Genomic DNA, 21122 nt, shown 5'->3' with positions numbered 1-21122 from the left:
ACTTTGTGAACCAGGCGCGTACGCAGAACCTACAATTTTAATGAATCATCATTATGCCAGATCAAACATACCCATTACTGTGTCTCGATACATCTTCTATCATTATATGTGATCAGTTTTCTATAAATAGTCAACCATATAGGAGCCTATTCGTGACCAGACACACACACACACATACGTTCAACTTTATATATATATATATATATATATATATATATATATATATATATATATATATATATATAACTTTATTAAACATTTCAAAATCACAGGAATATACCTTTAATTGACATTCATATAGTTTAATTATGCTCTGAAAGTGTAAATCCATTTTCATTGAGCTTAATAAACCGTTGGAATTTTAAGATAGCCTTATTGAATATATACATCATAAACATTTTCTGCCCCTTACCGTTTCCTTTCTTTGAAGGGGCAATTTGTGACCCTTCACCGCTGACACCAGTACTTTCCTTTTCCCTTTCGACGGGGTGACCGCCACGAGGGCTTAGCTGCTACTGCCTCGACATTTCTTTCCTTGACGTCAGACCTTCGCTGTAAGTTATTTTTTTCCTTTCTTTCGTTTTCTCATCGGGACTTTGATTTCTTTTCTTACTTTTCTATTTCGTAGCTATTCTGTTCTCTGGACTCATTCAATTCTGCCGTATTTTTAATCTTTTACTGCATTCCCTTCCACCCCAAGCTTCACGCTAATTCTGTTTTATTCTTTCTTTCTGTTTTCAGTTTTTACCTTCTTCAATTTCAATAAACTTGTTGACTTAACGATACACTGTCTTCAGAGTTTTGATTTCGGAGAAGTGTTTATACTTTCCGTCGTAAGACTTCAAACACACTGTAGGCAACAGAGCATGTGTTCTTTATGAGTCGAAATAAACATATATTTATTTTAACATAAACGCATGCGCGCGCACACACACACACATATATGAGCAAAAATATGCTTATTCAATTATATTTTATCCTTTTTTTTTGTACACCAATCATTTTTATGAAGCTCGATGTATGTTCAATAAAACTACGGAGCGGTTAAACACTGGACTATGATACACAAGGTCCAGAGTTCGATTCTTAGGCACCTTCAAGCTATGCTGACGAGATGTAGTTACCTTGAAACATGCATGTACGTAGATTACTATTTTAAAAATAATAAAAAAATAAATAAAAAAATATTATATACGTCCAAATAAATTATGAGCGATTTTCTAAGTAAAAAATGAGCTTCGAGGCAAGACCCCTATTTACCCGTATTTATCGTAAAAAAAAAAATCAACAAGAAATATATATATATATATATATATATATATATATATATATATATATATATATATATATATATACAGGGTGTCCGTAAAGTTACTATACAGTCTTATTGTTTTATTGTATCATATTTGTATTAATAGTTAATATTTTTTTTTACAGGTTTATTTAATCAAGCATGCCACGCAAGCTGTATAGTAACTTTACGGACACCCTGTATATATATTTCTTGTTGATTGTTAATATATATATATATATATATATATATATATATATATATATATATATATATAGTGAAATAAAGACTTTTATGGTTAAGGACCGTCGTGTGTTTATAAAGACAATAGGTGCATAATTTTATGTCAGTGTAGGAACTGAACACACAATTATTCATGAGAAACTAAAGATATGGAAGATTTGCTCAAAGTTTGTTCCAAGTGTGCTCAATCCTTGTCACAGACCAAGATGGGCATCAAGACAGTTCCTCACCCTCCCTATAGTCAAGATTTTGCTCCCTGTGACTTTTGGTTATTCCTGAAGCTCAAGGAAAACCTTAAAGGCTGTCGTTATGAGACAATTGAGGAGATGAAAGAGGTTTTGAAGTGGTTTATTGACACGATCACACAAGAGAACTGCCATGGGGCTTTCCAGAAGTTGTTGGGACGGTACAACAAGTGCATTGCAGTCGGAGGAGATCACTTCGAAGGGGGCTGGAGTTTAATGTGTGTTCTATTAAGAAAAGTGCTCATGCGAAAAAGCCTGGAAACTTATTGAAGGCGCTTCATAGTTTTTACTTTTGTTTCGCGTGAAACAACGGACGCGGTCAAAAAAAAAAAAAAGATAATTGAATAAGGAGAAAAAGATCGCAACTTACAGGAACCACTCGATGGCGTACAACATGGCCACGCCTTGTGTCGGAATGTTCATGGAAGTGAGAAGAAGAACGAGGGCAACAATGCTGGAACTCGGAGTCCCAGGGAGCGCCAACGTGGATATTGCAGTCAGGAAACTGTGGAGTAGAAAGAAAAGTACAGCAATGAAAGCAAAATCTATAAAACAGTAGATGTTTGTCTGTCTGTCTGTATGTGTGTATGTATGTATGCATGTATGTGTGTGTATGTCATGCATGTATGTGTGTATGTATGCATGTATGTATGTGTGTGTATGTCATGTATGTATGTGTGTATGTATGTATGTATGTGTGTGTATGTCATGTATGTATGTGTGTATGTATGTATGTATGCATGTATGTGTGTGTATGTCATGTATGTATGTGTGTATGTATGCATGTATGTGTGTGTATGTCATGTATGTATGTATGTATGCATGTATGTATGTGTGTGTATGTCATGTATGTATGTGTGTATGTATGCATGTATGTATGTGTGTGTATGTGTGCAAATATGTATGTACGTATGTATGTATGTGTGTGTATGTCATGTATGTATGTGTGTATGTATGCATGTATGTATGTGTGTGTATGTCATGTATGTATGTGTGTATGTATGTATGTATGTGTGTGTATGTCATGTATGTATGTGTGTATGTATGTATGTATGCATGTATGTGTGTGTATGTCATGTATGTATGTGTGTATGTATGCATGTATGTGTGTGTATGTCATGTATGTATGTATGTATGTATGCATGTATGTATGTGTGTGTATGTCATGTATGTATGTGTGTATGTATGCATGTATGTATGTGTGTGTATGTGTGCAAATATGTATGTACGTATGTATGTATGTGTGTGTATGTCATGTATGTATGTGTGTATGTATGCATGTATGTATGTGTGTGTATGTGTGCAAATATGTATGTACGCATGTATGTATGTGTGTGTATGTCATGTATGTATGTGTGTATGTTATGTATGTGTGTATGTATGTGTGTCAGGTCATGTCATATGCTACTGGTACCATGTAACCTGCCTCATGGTCGGGTCACCGGCGACTAAACTGGTTCCCCCACCAGACTTGTTTGGTGAGGAGGGTGGCTAGTCTCCCTGAAGGATTAAAAACAAGACCTTCCAAAGGGCGAATGAACCCTTTTTCGGGGTCAACGGCCAACTAGCACCGTGAGTGTTTGTGTGTTGGGGTGGAGAGGGCTCCTGTAAGCCGTGGTGAAGGCAACCTTTCTAGGAGAAGCAAATCCCTGATTTAAAAAACCATAAAGCGGGAGACCAGTATCCGCATTAAGCTGGTCTGCAGTTTAACTTGCTGCTGGCTATCTTGCTCTTGCTTGTTGTTGGATCTCAACATTTTGAACTGAGAGAGAGACTTAGCTATCGTACAAAGCTAAGACTCTGTAACATCATCTGTGTAGATACTCCCTCAGACATTTGTCTATTAAAATAGCCCTGTGGTGATGAAAGTCATTTTTGGGCTCATGTACTTTAAATGTCTGAGGGAGTGGCATTCGTCTGATAAGACGTTGCAATCATCATCATGTGTGTATGTATGTATGTATGTGTGTGTATGTGTGTAAATATGTATATACGTATGTATGTGTGTATGTATGTATTGGCCGTTGGCCCAGAAAAAGATTTAAAAAAACATAAAGCGGAAGACCAGTACCCGCATTAAGCTGGTCTGCAGTTTAATTTGTTGCTGGCTATCTTGCTCTTGCTTGTTGCTGGATCTCAATATTTTGAACCGAGAGAGAGACTTAGCTGTCGTACAAAGCTAAGACTCTGTAACATCATCTTTGTATAGATACTCCTTCAGGTATTTGGGCTCATGGATTTTAAATGTTTGAGGGAGTGGCACTCGTCTGACAAGACGTTGCAATCATCATGTATGTATTAGTGGTCATGGTCTGGTGTGTGGATGTGTGTTAAAAGCACACAGATGTCTTAGCGTCTTTCTGTGCTTCTCCCAGACAAATCAACCCCACGTGCACGTCATAACCACTGCCACGAAGACGGGGCTCTGATGAACGGCGAGTGTCCTGCGTCGTATAACTGGATCTCCACTGCCTTGCGGGTCAAGGTTCTTTTAACCAAAGGCTAAGGGTGAGGTAACTCTGACAGAAACCTCCAGAGGAGCTTAGACCCTGTCAGCTGCGGCATACATGACCCACTTGCGTGTGGAGTATGCTCTGGTGCCCAGCAACCTAAGTCCCAATCATGGATCAAATGGCATGGTGGGTCAGAGGGCTCCCGTAAGCCGTGGTGAAGGAAACCTCCCCAGGAGAAGGAAACCCTGATATAAAACCTGCAGCGACTGCTGCTTTCAATGATGTTGACATGCTCTTCTTTTTGGTTCAATGTGGCAGTTGTTCAGAGAGTGGGAATGTCTCAGTGCAAAATCTTTCCTCACTATAAAAAGCTTCAATGCACAGGCATTACTTGATATGCAATGGAATACACATTTTGCAATCAGTGTGTATCTCGATGACAAAAAGGCTGGCTGTAACCTGAAGCATCAATGGCAATAAAGGCTCTGGAACTTCTAGGGTCTGGCCTAGTAGGTGTCCGGGGCACCACAGCTTGGACCCGGTCAACATTGGATGTGTAGGACTATAGGAGGTTCATAGAGGTGATTGTCTGACACGTGCTGCTAGTTGCGCTCATGTTTGCGTCATTTAAGCAAGAGATATATTAAGTAATGGCAATACTCGAGAACGAGTTGCAGCCATCATGTATGTATGTATGTATGTAGGTATGAATGAACCCCTTTTCGGGGTCAACGGTCAACTAGCACTGTGTGTGTTTGTGCGGATGTATGTGTGTGTTGGGATGGAGAGGGCTCCTGTAAGCAGTGGTGAAGGCAACCTTTCTAGGAGAAGCAAATCTCTGATTTAAAAAACCATAATGCAGGAGACCAGTACCCGCAGTAAGCTGGTCTGCAGTTTAACTTGTTGCTGGCTATCTTGCTCTTGCTTGTTGCTGGATCTCAACATTTTGAACCGAGAGAGAGACTTAGCTGTCGCACAAAGCTAAGACTCTGTAACATCATATGGAAGTCATTTTTGGGTTCATGGACTTTAAGTGTCTGAGGGAGTGGCACTCGTCTGACAAGACGTTGCAATCATCATCATCATGTATTATGTACGAATGTGTGTATGTATATATGGTATGGCATAATCACGTTACACACCGGTTTTCGTCAGATCACCGAAGTTAAGCAACGTTGAGCCTGACTAGTACCAGATGGGTGACCATTTGGGAATTCTAGGCACTGTACGTGCTCTCTGCTCGAATTGTTTCCAGTCGTCCTGAACCTCCACTTGCCACTGGTATATAACAATGCTGACTCAGAAGAGGTCTGGTTGGAGATTGTGTATGCATGTGTGTATGTATATATGTATATGTGTATGTGTGTATATATCTATGTACGTATTATGTATGTGTGTATCTATGTATGTCTGTATGTATATACGTAGGTATGTATATGTGTATGTGTGTAGGTATGTGTGTATGTATGCATGTTTGTATGTATATACTATTGTGTGTATGTATGCAAGCATGTGTGTATGTATGTGTGTATATACGTATGTGTGTATGTACATGTGTATGTATGCATGTGTGTATGTGTGTATGTTTTGCATATATATACACATGTGTGTATGCATGTGTGTGTATGTGTGTATTATGTATGTATGTATGTGTGTATGTGTGTATGCATAAATATATATATATCATATATATATCATATATATACCTGTTATATATATATATATTAAAAATTATACAACATATATATACCTGTTATATATATATATATATATATATATATATATATATATATATATATATATATATATATAATTTAAAGGAGATTAGAATAATAGTCTAAAGAGCTAAGTGTATTTTAATGTAACAGTGAAATTACTAGTTTAATTAAAATACAGGAAATGCTCGTTGTAATTTAGATATATAATAAGCTCGATAGTTAAATGTCCTAGAGCTATATATATATATATATATATATATATATATATATATATATATATAAATATATATATATATATATATATATATATATATATATATAAATATATATATATATATATATATATATATATATATATATATATATATATATATATCATGGTTGTATGTCTGGATTTAAACAAATTAGATTTACCCAGTTTTTCATTCAAACTTTCTATGCTTAATTTTGTTTCATTATAAATTGTGCGTCTTTATTTTTGTTCTTTTATATTTTGAAGGAGAAAATTAAACGTAAGAAGAAATCACCAAAAGTGAAGTATTCATCGGTTTCGTTTAAATTAGCAAACGTGTTCTCCCACGCCGCCAGTGCATCGAAAATGCTTTGATCCTTTTTTTTAATAGCCATCTAACGTAGATCTTGGTATTGGATATTATTTCTTAAACGTTTAGCAAAAGTCACACTCAATGTAATACACCCCGCCACTGCTTTACTATGATAAAGCCAGAAACATCAAATCCCGCATTTATGAATATAAAAACGGGACCTCAAATGCAACAATCCCACTAACACACTAATCAAATGCGGAAACACTTTTGTTGTATATCTGGAGTCATATTAAAGAGATGAGAGAGAGAGAGAGAGAGAGAGAGAGAGAGAGGACATTTATATATTTTATATTAGTGAGGAGAGAGGGTGATCATTTCTTTTTACATCAGAGGGGAGAATCATTACTTATGATGGCGGAGGGGGACACATTACCTGGAAGGGAGTTATACAAAGTTCATATTAAGATGATTACACATTACCTCAATGGTTGAATGACGACACGAAGACAACAGTTACAAAAATCGATGATGTTTTTTATTCCATTTGACCGGTCGAAATGATGATGACGTCAGGAATTCAAATTAGTTTCTACATGGTTAAATGTTCTCCCTTCGCTTCTAAAGGGACCCTCCTCTGCTTGACTGCCGACTCTAGACTCTGGACTCTGAGTCCGACCGCCCGACTGTCTTATTAATCTGCTAATCCTAGCTCCTATATTGAGAAATTCCCTTTCTGCTATGACGTCAGATGTATGGCTCCAAACGTGATCAACTCACTTGGGTAAGCATACGTTTCCAAAACACACTTCTGCAAACAAAGAATTCTTACTAACCTATTTTTCAACCTAACCTATTTTTCAACCTAACCTATTTTTCAATATATTTTTTTAATTTGTATTGTTCATTCTTTTCTAGCTGACCTTTTTAATTTAGTTTCCATAAAAGAATGAACAATTAAATTCTTTTTACAGTACAACAATATCTAACTATTTTATATGAAATTGAACAATAGCGAAATTCTAACCTTCCATTTTCTGAATCTATCTCTGAACCTTGCTTGAATCTATCTCTGAATCTTGCTTACAGGGTTCGAGTCTCGGCTTATCCTAATCTCATTTTCCACTTATCTAATGTTCTTCTTATTTACAACTAAAATCTTTCGTTGACATCTATGCTGATGACACGACCATCTATGGCAACACATCAAAGGCCGTAAATGATGATGTTCTCTCTGATTCTCTCTCCTCTGATCTTGAGCGCGAGGTACAGTGGGGAAAGGGGTGGCTGGTTACTTTTAATGCATCTAAGACCAAGCTCCTATCTCTATATCATAAACCCTCTAATCCCCATCTGGCATCAATTGAAATGGATGGCTCTCGTCTAAGGGAGGTCCCAGGCTTTGATAAGCTCCTGGGTTTGACCTTTACACCTGATCTTAAATGGAACACATACATCAAGTCTGTGGCCAAGGTCGCTGGGAAAATGGTGGGATCCTTCTACCGCTCCAGAAGATATCTCACTAATGATGCAATTCTCTATCTATATAAGAGCCAAGTACGTCCAAAGATGGAGTACTGCTGCCACATCTGGGCGGGGGCTGCTAAAAACAGCCTATCCTGCCTTGACAGAGTACAAAATAGACTCCGTGGCTTGGTGGGGGATGCCCTTTTCTCTACCCTGCAACCTCTCTCCCACAGAAGAGACGTAGCGAGCCTGTCATTGTTCTATCGTTATTTCCATGGCAGGTGCTCGTCTGAGCTCCATTCTCTGGTCCCCCCTCGCCAATCTTTCACAAAAAAACACCCGACTAGCTGAAACCACCGTCAATAATTTTCCCCACTCTCTATCTGTGCCTAAATCAAAACGTAGATACCATGAACAAAGCTTCTTTCTTAGAACTGCACGCCTGTGGAACTCTGTTCCGCTTGCCTGTTTCCCTCCCGACTTCAACCTGGATGTCTTCAAGTCCAACACAAACAAATTCCTGATGAACCGCCCCCTCCTAAGTAATGACACCTTACCAATTCTCCAATACTATTGCTGCACTATCCCTTTGATTACTGTACACACAATAACCCTTATCCCTGAGTGGCCATTGGGCCTTGATAAGTGGTGAACTCCATGTAAAAAAAAGAAAAGGGGACAACCTTTCTTGTAACACTTTTACCTACCATTTTGTAAAGTGCTTTAATACTTCTTTCATAGCCATCTAACGTTAATCGTAGAATGAGATCTTATCTCTTAAACATCTAGCGAAAATCGCACCAAACAACGCTATACATCGCAGACCCCGATTTTTTTTTTACTTCATTTCATCCATTCACGCTGCATTCTCGTTTTTTTGTCAAATAGATACGCACGTGCCACAAACCTCCTGTTATATGTCTTATTTAGATAGATTTTCTTGTACACAGATTCTACCTATTCATCTCTTATTTCATTTCGATTATTTCGCACTAGTTTTTTTTATCTTGGATGTTATTATCCCAACATTTCGGCCGATCTAATCTCCGACTTTCTTCAGGTGCCTCTTGTTGAACACGTAAAACTTTATGTCGAACTCGGGAATCTCTACAGAATTTCCAGAGGAACCATTTATTTAATCCACCACGAGAGGGGGGGGGGCTAGCATGCTCTCGTTTCGCCAGCCTAGAAATCCTTAGTCATTACCCTTCAACACCAAGAAGAGTTTCATTTAGAACTGAATTTACTTGTACTTTATTCGAAACGCCACAGGTTCTTGCGGATGCATCATGGTCGTCGTTCTTTGGATAATTAACCATGTATATAACCTTCTCCAGATTTGGACTAGATAAACCGGAAGAAGGTTGGAAGTTACATCGGCCGAAACGTTGTAAGTATAAACCTTTGAGTAAGATTGTCCTAATAATCCAAATAATGCGAAATCTCGAGACCCTTTTCATATCGTTGGGTACATATATAGGGTGGGCCAAAATGAGGGTCCTATTTTTAAAAATTCATAAATTCATGTAAGTTTAAAGAAGTGTTTTTCGGCCAAAATTTGTTTGTTTATTTCAAAAAAATCTCGGAAGGGTCAGTCTACACACATAAAGTTTGGTGAGTTTAACTTTTATTTTGTGGAAGTTATTCAAATTTAAAGATAGGACCCTTATTTTGGCCCACCCTGTATAAAAACAGAGCGGCGGAAACGTTGGCTACATTCCCAACCTCGACAAAGCACACTTGAAGAAGGTCGAATATTACATCGGCCAAAACATTGTGAGAATAATAATTAAGATAAGAACAGTAGACAGAATTTTTAATGTTGCTCCATTCAAGACATAAAGCCACTTGATGTATAATCTATAAAAATACACCCCTCTCCAAATATTACTTTAAGGCCAAACGTTAGCCAATGATGTGCTATATAGATATATTCCAACCCATAAAACAACAATTTTTACCCTTTGTCAAAAACATCGCACATGGAATGTGAGGACGAAAGGACACACACACACACACACACACACACACACACACACACACACACACACACACACAGATATATATATATACATATATATATATATATATATATATATATATATATATATATATATATATATATAGAGAGAGAGAGAGAGAGAGAGAGAGAGATAGATAGATAGATATAGATATAGATGTTGTTTGTTTTGGTTTTGCGATACGTTTTGAATGAATTCAATTATTTATGAAAGGGCATTTTTACCTAAATGCGAGTTGGGAATAATTTTCCCTTTAACCAATTTGGTACCCCCACAATTCAGCCACTCTGATGAGTCGTAGACGATGAAACACGTGTCAGTGGATAATTATATTTTTATATTTTCAAAATCATATATATGCTGCTCCCTTTGTGGGGGTACCAAATTGGTTAAAGGGAAAATTATCTCCAACTCGCATTTAGGTAAAAATGCACTTTCGTAATTCATTCAAAACACATTGCAAAAACAAAAGCAAACAGCATCTAAGTAAATCGCGATATATCCAAACAGTCGTGCGAGATGGATGAGCATTAACGGGTTTAGGGGCTCATTACCATGGGGTCCCGCTTTCAAATCTCGCTAGATTCAGCCACTCTGATGAGTCGTAGACGACGAAACACGTGCCAGTGGATAATTATATTTAAATATTATATATAAATATTATATATATATATATATATATATATATATATATATATATATATATATATATATATATATATATATGGGGGAGTTAAAGGAAGAGAATAAAACCAATTTTTTAAGAGAAGACATTTGGATAATACAAAGCTCAACAAATTTATTTCGCTTCTAATGAAACTATCGCTACGCATCGCATCCCTATGATGTTACCTAGCATCTTCTCTACTCTTCTGATGAAAAGCATTAGGCTTCGAAATCCCATGGTATAAAGAGTTCCTACTTACCCAACACACTTAATTGATGTATACCCTTATTAAATAAATAAATAAATCTATGTATATTACCATCTAGTTTTTGTGTGCGTGCATGTGTGTGTATGTATATATATATATATATTAGCATATTATTTATATGTTCACGTACTGCAACGGGTTTCACAAAACATTGAAATCAAATATATAAAACGAAACAGCAAAATCAGAAGAAAAAGAAATATAATTTGTTCCACTCCACCATACAAACGTCGGGTACAGATATGATAATGCAGCTGTGAAAACGTTGACAGCAGTGTTAATAGATACTTACATTAAGGCGACCATGTTACCAATGTTGAGAGCCATGTTGGCGTGTTGGGCGACAAACATTGCCGCGGCGACAATAAACATCGTACTACCATCAGCGTTCAGGGTCACGATGAGGGGTAAGATGGCACGGCTAACGCGTTTGTCGACGTTGTTCTTTTTCACTAGACAATGTTCGATCTCGGGTAAAGCAACGGAACTGACAAACAAAAGACAAAAAAATAATACATCAATAAAATGTCATATGAAACTAATGTGTAGTGCTGGTGGTATTCCTGAAATATGAGACGAATATAAAGAAAAATTGAATAAAACTCTTCTGTATAAAGCAATTAGCAGGGAGACCCGACGTTACCCGGATAAAATAACGAATGTTCCACACTTAAAATACTTTTATTTTCATCGAAGTCGGTGAAGACGACCATTTTTCAATCAAATTAACTTATTACCTGCTCTAGTCATGATTCACCATGATGCAACAGGAAGAAAGAAGCTTCACATACATTGTAGTTTACATTGCACTGTAGAGAACCTAAGGTTGATTTTATACAATTATTTTGTTGAATTAAAGTTTAAATCCAAAAGTCAAGTATCATGGTCAAATTGTGTTCTAAACAGAAACATTCATTTCAAACGCGCCCCTGTCATATCAAAGAACCTACCGCTTATATTAAACACCAGATCTTCCTGCTTATTCGGTGATAAAACTTCTAAAATGCACTTCTACTATTCAGCTGTATTAACTTTGGTCAAAATCGGACTGTTCCTTCTTTAATCGGGGTTTTTAATTATCGATTTTTTATACTTATCAAAGTCATTCCGATACAAAGCCTATCTAAGAACACTTCTAGACACATAAAGGTCATTTGTGTGCAATTTCAAAAGAAATCGGCTCAGCCGTTTTGGAGTCGATAGAGAACAAACTCACACAGACAGACAGACAGACAGACAGACAGACAGACAAAGTGTTTGTTATATATAAGTAGAGATATTTAACATTTATTCTCAATTTACAATTGAAAAAAAAGAAAGAATTACTCTTAGAGCTCTGTAACACGTGTTAATCCAAGATTGACTCTTTCTGGAATGTACAAGGAGACGAAACTCTACTCCTTTGGGGTGAAATAGATAATAGGGTCTCGATGATGGGGAAAGATGGCGCAACTGACGCGTTTGTCGACGTTGTCCTTTTAACTAGACAATGATCTCGGGTAAAGCAACCGAACTGACAAACAAAAGAGAGAGAGAGAGAAAAAAATAATACATCAATAAAATGTCATATGAAATTAATGTGTAGTGCTGGTGGTATTCATGAAATATGAGACAAATATAAAGAAAACATTAAATAAAGATAATAAAGGTTTTAATTCTCTCTTTGAGGTAAGAGAGATCGCCAAGGTAAGGAATTACTTCCCTTTTAATATACTTTTTGTTTGAAACATCTGCTTTATTGAACGCCTTCTCTTTGGGTTGTATGCTATTTGTGTGTGTCATTGGATTTTCACGATTTGTACCATTTGGGATGAGAATCGATCTCCTCGGTAACATCCTACTTGTTAGACAACGTATTAGGTTCTCGTTGGTTGGATGACCAGACTCTATGTTGGAGATGAAGTAGGTTCATTCCATAGTCGGATTTCGCCGCAGTTTGATTGATTTGTTTTGGTTAATAGCCTTTCTCAAGTGGCAAAGTACTCACCTTGCATTCCGAGTTAGGATGTGTTCAACTGATGAGTCCAAATAAAGGCGAAACTCGTGTCTTAGCATTCCGGTTTGTTGGCTGTCCTGGCTCTTGTGAGCTGCAACGTGGCTTGACTGTGGGCACACACACACACACACACACACACACACACACACACACACACACACACACACACACACACACACACACACACATATATATATATATACGTTTTATTTTTTATTACCGTATCTTTCTGTTAAGTTACATTATTGTTTCAGCTACCCGGCCGTTTTTTTTTGGCCGTCTGTAGCTTCCGCAGACTTCTACAGAAATGTTCGTTATGGGATAAAAGAGTGAAAGAGTGAATAGGGGAGGGGTGCGAGAAGCGCGGGGGGGAAACAGGAAGGGAACCAGGGGGAAATGTTGGAGGGGGTGCTTGGTATGTCGGTAATGTTTTAGTTTTGGAGTTTAAGGAACTTGTGGGGGAGGGTCTGGGAAGTTAATTTGTGGTGTGGCTGGGGGCATAGAGATACATGGAGGGGGAAGGGGAATATGTGGGAGTAGGAGGAGGGGGTTATTTTAAAATTGGAGTCTTAATGTTAAAGTTTTTGGCGTCTCGTTGGTGAGATGATTTCTTGATAAGTATGTCTTGGCTTGTTGGGTGTTCGCTTAGGTTCGAGGTGGGGGACTATGATTCGGTTTATTTATTTAGTTTTTATTTGTTGTTAATTGTTTGGAGAGGGTTAGCTAGCGGCCACGCGCGCGAGCACACACATGCGCAGGTACACACATATATACTTAAAGAAACGTTCACATGTACACATACATCTCCGCCCTGGCATGCAAATATATGCACATATGTGCGCATGCATGCATAGACACCCGCGTCGCCCCCGTTACGTCAAATTTTCCTTAAGGTTCTAAAATTGGGTACGTGTGCGTAAGCATGGATGCGCTCATACACAGATACGTACACACATCGACGCCCCTACCCCCAAGGAGGCATATACACGGGCCCATGCGCGCATATTAATTCAGGCATACCTGCATCCCCACGCATACATGCAAGCGCATGTGCACACACAGATACCAATACTCGTGAACACATACATCGACATATATACACAGCTGCACGCTCTCAAACACGTATGTGGACAGCAGGCAGCGGTCACACATACTCTCACATCCACACACGTATACATAGGTACGTGTACATATACATTAGTACCCCATGTACACATACACGCACACGTGGATGCACACATGCGTGTACACACACATACACACCCAGTTATACAGACAATTATTGGTATAGACATATTCGTCTACATAGATTTAAATCTAAGTTCATTTGTGGGTACATAGGCGCAATACTTTCGTTCGATGATTATACATAGACATGGTTATACATAGACATGGTTATACATAGATATGACTATACATAGATATGATTATACATAGATATGAGCATAAACTCATTCCCAGGGTCATATACATAATATTTTCATTTTCATTTGTATGTTTTTTTGTTTTTTTTTTTGGTTAGATGTGGGTGCACACGTGAGCGCCGGTGTACTCCTCCGCATACATATACATGCCTACAGATGCACGTCCCCACACGCATGCATGTACACAGATATACATGCATACACACATACACATATGCACACACATATGCTCTCGTTATATACATCTGCAAAGATACATACCCACACCTCTCCAAACAATTAACAACAAATAAAAACTAAATAAATAAACCAAACCATAGCACCCCCCGCCTCCGAACCTAAGCGAACCAAGACGTACTTATCAAGAAATCATCTCACCAACGAGACGCCAAATACTTTAACATTAAGACATTTTAAAGTACCCCCTCCTCCTCCTCCTACCCCCATATATTCCCCTTCCCTCTCCATGTATCCCTATGCCCCAGCCACACCAGAAATTAACTTCCCAGACCCTCCTTTAAACTCCAAAACTAAAACATTACCGACATACCAAACACCCCCTCCAACCTTTCCCCCTTGTTCCCTTCCTCTTTTTCCCCCGCGCTTCTCGCACCCCTCCCCTGTTCACTCTTTCACTCTTTCATCCCATAACAACGAACATTTCTGTAAAAGTCTGAGGAAGCTACAGACGGCAAAAAAAAAAAAACGGCCGGATAGCTGAAACAATAATGTAACTTAACAGAAAGATACGGCAATAAAAAATAAAACGCATATTTGCTCTACAACAGTATTGAGCACTTTATTCAGTTTTTATTGATTACCATTTCTGCCATATATATATATATATATATATATATATATATATATATATATATATATATATATAAGTTTAGTGGTTATATATATATATATATATATATATATATATATATGGTTACTTAATTCAATCACATAAATTAATATACGAAAGTATAAATTTATGTGTAAACTTTAAGTATTTACTTCAACAGTGCTCAATACGTAGGTAGAGCTAGGTAGTAAGTTATAAATATATATGGCAATTAAGCTACACAGAATGTTCCCGTTTCATCCACGCTAGGAAAGGCATAAGCCTGATAAATTCTAGCGTGGATGAAACACAGAATATTCTGTGTAGCTTAATTGTCATGTATATTTTATAACTTACTATATATATATCTCCCCCCCCTCTCTCTCTCTCTCTTTCTCTCTCTCTCTCTCTCTCTCTCTCTATATATATATATATATATATATATACTTCAACTTTTTCCTTGTTTCTGCTTTCATAATCATTATGAAACTTTGTAAACTTATATATAATAAATGTTTTACGCAAATAATAAATATTTTATGCAAATATAATTCAATTCATCTTTTAATGCATTAATCTGCAAATTTTACTGTATATTTTGCAAACCTCTTTTCTCTGATAAGAAAAATTGCATTCAGTCAACTGCCAATGTATCCGTCTTATCATGTTATATATTGTGGTCCCCACATCAATCGCGATTAAGTTAGCTAATGTGAATTTTGACAAGGGTCACACTGAGTGCATGGTAACCACGATCTGTAAAACAGAATCGTTCCATTGGTTGAATGGAAGATGGGTGGCGTAAAAATGAAACAGGAGGCAGAGGTGAAACGCCCTAGACAAAACAGAGACAGGGAAAGATTACGTCACATTTTCGAGCAAAGAGGAATCTAAGATTTTCAGTTCAGTCTCTCCGCCAACCGTGTAAACGAGGCACAGCAAAATAATTAATGCAGAGAACTTGTAATCTAACCTGAATGTTACTTCGATATCTGTCCACTCTGCGTCTTTCATTTCACTAGGTTAAAAAATAAAGTTTAAGAAGTTAATAAGTGGATAAGATAACATTAGTCTCCCTCCCCCTCTCTCTCTCTCTCTCTCTCTCTCTCTCTCTCTCTCTCTCTCTCTCAAGTCTGTTATCATATAAAACCTCCACGAAAACTTAGCGGACGTCTTCCTTGTGTCTTCTTTCTTTCGGAAAAAAGGTTTTATTCGTTTTAGTTCGACAGACGAGACAATCGACGGCCAGTAATAAAACGCGACGAACAGAAACAACCACGTAAGGCAACACGATAAAAGACACGCGTATAAACACACCGCACCTGTGTGTATAAGGAACACTTCTTTTTATTTGATATTGAGAATGTTACAATTATTATAAAAAAGAATTGAACGATGACGAATGACATCACGTTTTTGAGAAGAGAAAAAAAAGTCTCTCGATAGAAGCTATGCGGATGAGACATCGCCAATAATGTAGAAATTATTTTTATTGGGATGTAAAGAAGATAAATCTTTGCGTGTCACTAATTTCATTAAGTTAAAAGTTCAAGTGTAAGAAGTAAAATAGCTAATATAACATTAGTCTCTTTTTTTTTCCTGAGTTGATCATCTACAATTGAAACCATATATGAAAACGCCCTGCAGACGTTTCCTTTTGTGTTTTTGTTCATTAAATGAGTTTTATTCGTCTAAGATAAACAGGCGAGACAACCGACAGCCACTCATGAAATGCGGCGAAAAGATATAGCAACGTGAGACTAGCACGTATCAACACTTCGCGTGTTTATTTGATACTAGCAGGGGACAGTCTTGCCCTGTCGTAAAAATATGCTTAAATATAACGTTTCTGAATTTTTGAGATGAGGATTGGTTATTTGTATTATTATTCATCGGACTACTGTTCTCATTTTGAGTGTCATTTTCACAATATTTCGGACGATATAACCTCTGCAGAAGGTCGGAGTTCATATCGACCGAAACGTTGTGAAAATCACACAAGCTTAAATATATTTTAATTAATGTAGATTTCGTATTCTCTCTTTTTTCCAAGTAAAAATATAAATTATTTCTATTACATTATATGGCTTATCATTTAAAGTTGTCACAATTGTAGTCATCCTTCTTCTAAGCGGAATAATGACTTAAAAAAAAAACCCCAAACCGAATCAAATATTATTTTGATATGTTAAACAAAATGCCAGAAGGAAGAAAATAAATTGCCTAGGCAAAATCAAAATGTCAATAAAATAAATTGCCTAGGCAAAATCAAAATGTCAATAAAATAAATTGTCAATAAAATAAAATGTCAATAAAATAAAATGTCAATAAAATAAGTCGTCAATAAAATAAAATGTCAATAAAATAAGTCGTCAATAAAATAAAATGTTAATAAAATAAATTGTCAAAATAAATTGTCAATAAAATAAATTATCAATAAAATAAAATGTCAAGAAAATAAATTGTCTTCAATATATAGTATGTCTCCAACATATAGTATGTCTCTAATATATAGTACTGATGTCAAAATTAAAAAAAAAAAAATGACTTAGGTGCCATCAGTAAGAATCGAAACCAAAGCATTTAGCGCTTCAGTCGCATTCCCTACGGTTTGAGCTTACCCGACAGACAGATAAGAAAGTTTTATAATTAAATCACTTCTAGTTATGATTAGTTTTACGCATGCACAAACTAATACAAATATGTCGGCAAGATGAACTGAACATTTTACATTTCAGCTTGCTGACATATTTCTGTACGCGTTATTCATCCATCTAAACAAAGATTTTACTATGTTATAAACCATCCTTGGTGCATGATAACTATTTCCTATTAATTTCAGTGTTTTGTGACTAATAGTTTAAGAGTTTATCGGTTAAATATTTACACACAGACAGACACATACACACATAGATCTACTGTTTTTTTTATATATAGATTGAAAATGCTACCGTTAAACCTTATCCTTGAGTGGTTTTCTTCCTTGATAAGTTATTGAGTTGACCGATGACGAATGACATCACGATTTTGAGTAGGTCTTCATATAAGTTTCTAGGTGGAAGCCATGCGAATGAGACACCATCAATAATGTAGAAATAATGTTACGAAACCAACGAAAAGAAGGAAAATACTGATGGGCAGGGATTGATATCGCTCTTACCCGCTGGTGAACGTGAATCCGATGATGCAGGGTCGAATGCAGGTGGCCAGGAATCGGAACGGGTTCCGCCGGAAAACAATCACGTAGAAGACTGGGAGCAAAATGAACATGTACAAAAAAAGACCGACGGTCACAGTGGCCGTAAATTTCCCCAAGCTGGTAAACAGGGAAGACAAGTTGGGGATTCGGGCCACTGAACTCGCTATCAGGCTGGCCACACCGACCGGCGTTATCCTGGCAAATAAAAGAAATAAATATTACGTTTCTAAATACTTTAGATAAGGATTGATTATTCGTATTATTTGAATTCATCGGACTACTGTTCTCATCTTGTTTCGGTCGATGTAACCTCCGATCTTCTTCAGATGTATCTTGTCGAACTCTGGAATGTTTGTAACGGAATTTCAAACCCTCTATTTATTTCACGCGGGTAGCATATTTTTGCTCTTTCAGTTATGACTGAATAGAGGTCCTTAGTAGTTCGCAATTGTATTTTTCGGTCGCCCACACTGAGGATTGAACCTTCAACGTGCAGAAGAATATCATCGACCGAAACGTTGTGAAAATGACACTCAAGATGAGAACAGTAGTCCGATGAATCCAACGATTTTTTTTTTAAATTCTGGTTGCACATTTTTGAAGCTATACAAAACAAAAAGGCAGTAATGTGCTGTATTTAATTTAGTTTTATGAAAATTAAATAAAAAGTGTGTGGAAGCCTTTCTCGAGAAATTAGATATTTCCGATATTTGTGTGTGTGTGTGTGTGTGTGTGTGTGCGTGTGTGTGTGTGAAATGTTAATATTAGGTCTTAGATATCAATAAATATTACCCAAATTTCAGTTTAAAAAAAAATTGAAAGTTCAACCATTTAAAATTCGCATTAAATTTGATCCTACGCCATTAGACAGCAATTAAGCAAGATTCGTGTAGTTTCATTTCTTTTAATCCCCATTAAGATGTCTGACATGTAAACAATTAAGATGGATCTGTTGGCACGGATTATCGGATGTTGTATATATTTTTTTTTATCTTGAGAAACTGTATAAATCTGAATAGAATTTTGAGGTGTTTTTTGTTTTGTTTTTTGGGCTTTTTTTTTCCTTTTTCTTCTTTTTTTTCTTTTTTTCTAACGATTCATTTTTGCCTTTAAAATTCAAACTCTAGAGCTCCATTGCTGAAACAATCGCAGAGAATTTGAACAACTTTTCTTGATACGCTTTTTTAGCATTATCGGAGCCGACATCAATTTACTTTATTTAATGTATATTTTTAACAGTAGGATGGGAGATAAGAAGTCAGTCCCGGAAAGGGTTGAAAAAGTTTACGATTTATACATGACTTTATTTCATGTATATTTTCAACAGTGGGGTGGGGATTATAAATCAGTTCCAGAAATGGCTGAAACAGTTTACTATTTAGACATTACATTATTTCATGTATATTTTTAGCAATGGGTTTGGGATATAAAGTCGGTCCCAGAAATGACTGAAACAGTTTATGATTAAAACATTACTTTATTTAATGTATATTTTCAACAGTCAGTCCCGGATTGAATGAGATGTGCAAATATATACTATCAGAAAGCGTCGCCCAGTAATTAATGAGATAAGTAGAAAACATATAGTAGCAAAATACCCAGCGTCGCCTGGGATCGAATGAGATAGGTGAACGATATATATTAGCAGAATATGCGGCGTCACCCGGGGTTGGATAAGATAGGTGAAACATATAAACTATGAGAATACCCAGAATTGATTGATTTGTTTGTAATGAAATAATCAACACAGGCAATATATCAAAGTTATTATTCTAGTAAGTAGGGCGATGGTGTGGGTTAAAATGATGAAAAATGATTGTCCACATTAGTAACATATCCAAGAATTATGAAAAATGACGAAATGTGAGTTAATTGATTGGTGCGTTTGAAATGAAATAATCATCCCAGATAATATATCAAAGTTATTATTTTAGTAGCGGGGGGTTGATAATGTCTGTTAAATATATTAAAAATAATTGTCGAAATGAGTAGCATATCCAAGAATTAAGAAAAATGATGAAATGTGAGTTAATTGATAGTTGTGTTTTTTATGAAATAATCAGCCCAGACAATATATCAAAGTAATTTTTTAGTAAGAGAGGGCGACGAGGATGATTTAAATTATAAAACATTATTGTCAAAATTAGTAACATATCCAAAAATTAAGAAAAATGAGGAAATGTGATTTAATTGATTGGTGTGTTTATAATAAAATAATCAGACTGGACAATCAAAGTTATTATATAAGTAAAGGGGAAGGAGATAAGGAGGGCTTAAATTATGAAAAATTATTGTCGAAATTAGTAACATATCCAAGAATTACGAAAAAAATGATGAAATATTAGTTAATTGATTGGTGTGTTTGTAAGGAAATAATCAGCCTAGACAATATATAAAAGTTATTATTTAGTAAAGAGAGAAGGGCGAAAATTTTGGTTAAATCATGAAAAATGATTGTCAAAATAAGTAACATATCCAAGAATTATGAAAAATGATTAAATGTGATTTCATGCATTAGTGTGTTTGTAATAAAATAATAAGCCCAGACAATATTTTAAAATTATTATTTTATTAATAAGGGGGCGATAATGTGGGTATATATTATGAAATATGATTGTCGAAATTAGTAACATACTCAAGAATTATGAAAAATTATGAAATGGCGGATAATTGATTAGTGTGTTTGTAATGAAATAATCAGCCCAGCAAATGTATCAAAGTTATTATTTTAGTAAGGTTGGGCGACAACGTTGGTT

The 21122-nt window shown here is 36.2% G+C and overlaps 1 protein-coding gene across 1 annotated transcript in view; it reads right to left on the bottom strand.

Annotated features, from left to right (window-relative positions):
- Positions 1–21122, bottom strand: part of LOC145266361 (excitatory amino acid transporter 1-like) — a 183501-nt gene that overhangs the window by 1966 nt on the left and 160413 nt on the right. The window contains exons 8-10 of the mRNA XM_080121984.1: positions 18328–18561; positions 11211–11405; positions 2150–2284 (exon numbers count right to left, since the gene is read on the bottom strand). Coding sequence (XP_079978110.1) covers positions 2150–2284; positions 11211–11405; positions 18328–18561 — 564 coding nt within the window. The remainder of the gene's footprint in view (positions 1–2149; positions 2285–11210; positions 11406–18327; positions 18562–21122) is intronic.

The sequence above is a fragment of the Euprymna scolopes genome, chromosome 41, assembly GCF_053919585.1.
Source record: "Euprymna scolopes isolate OS-2025 chromosome 41, ASM5391958v1, whole genome shotgun sequence".
NCBI classification, from domain to species: Eukaryota; Metazoa; Mollusca; class Cephalopoda; order Sepiida; family Sepiolidae; genus Euprymna; species Euprymna scolopes.
Note: the sequence above shows the minus strand (reverse complement) of the source record. Positions and strands in the feature narration are given on the sequence as shown.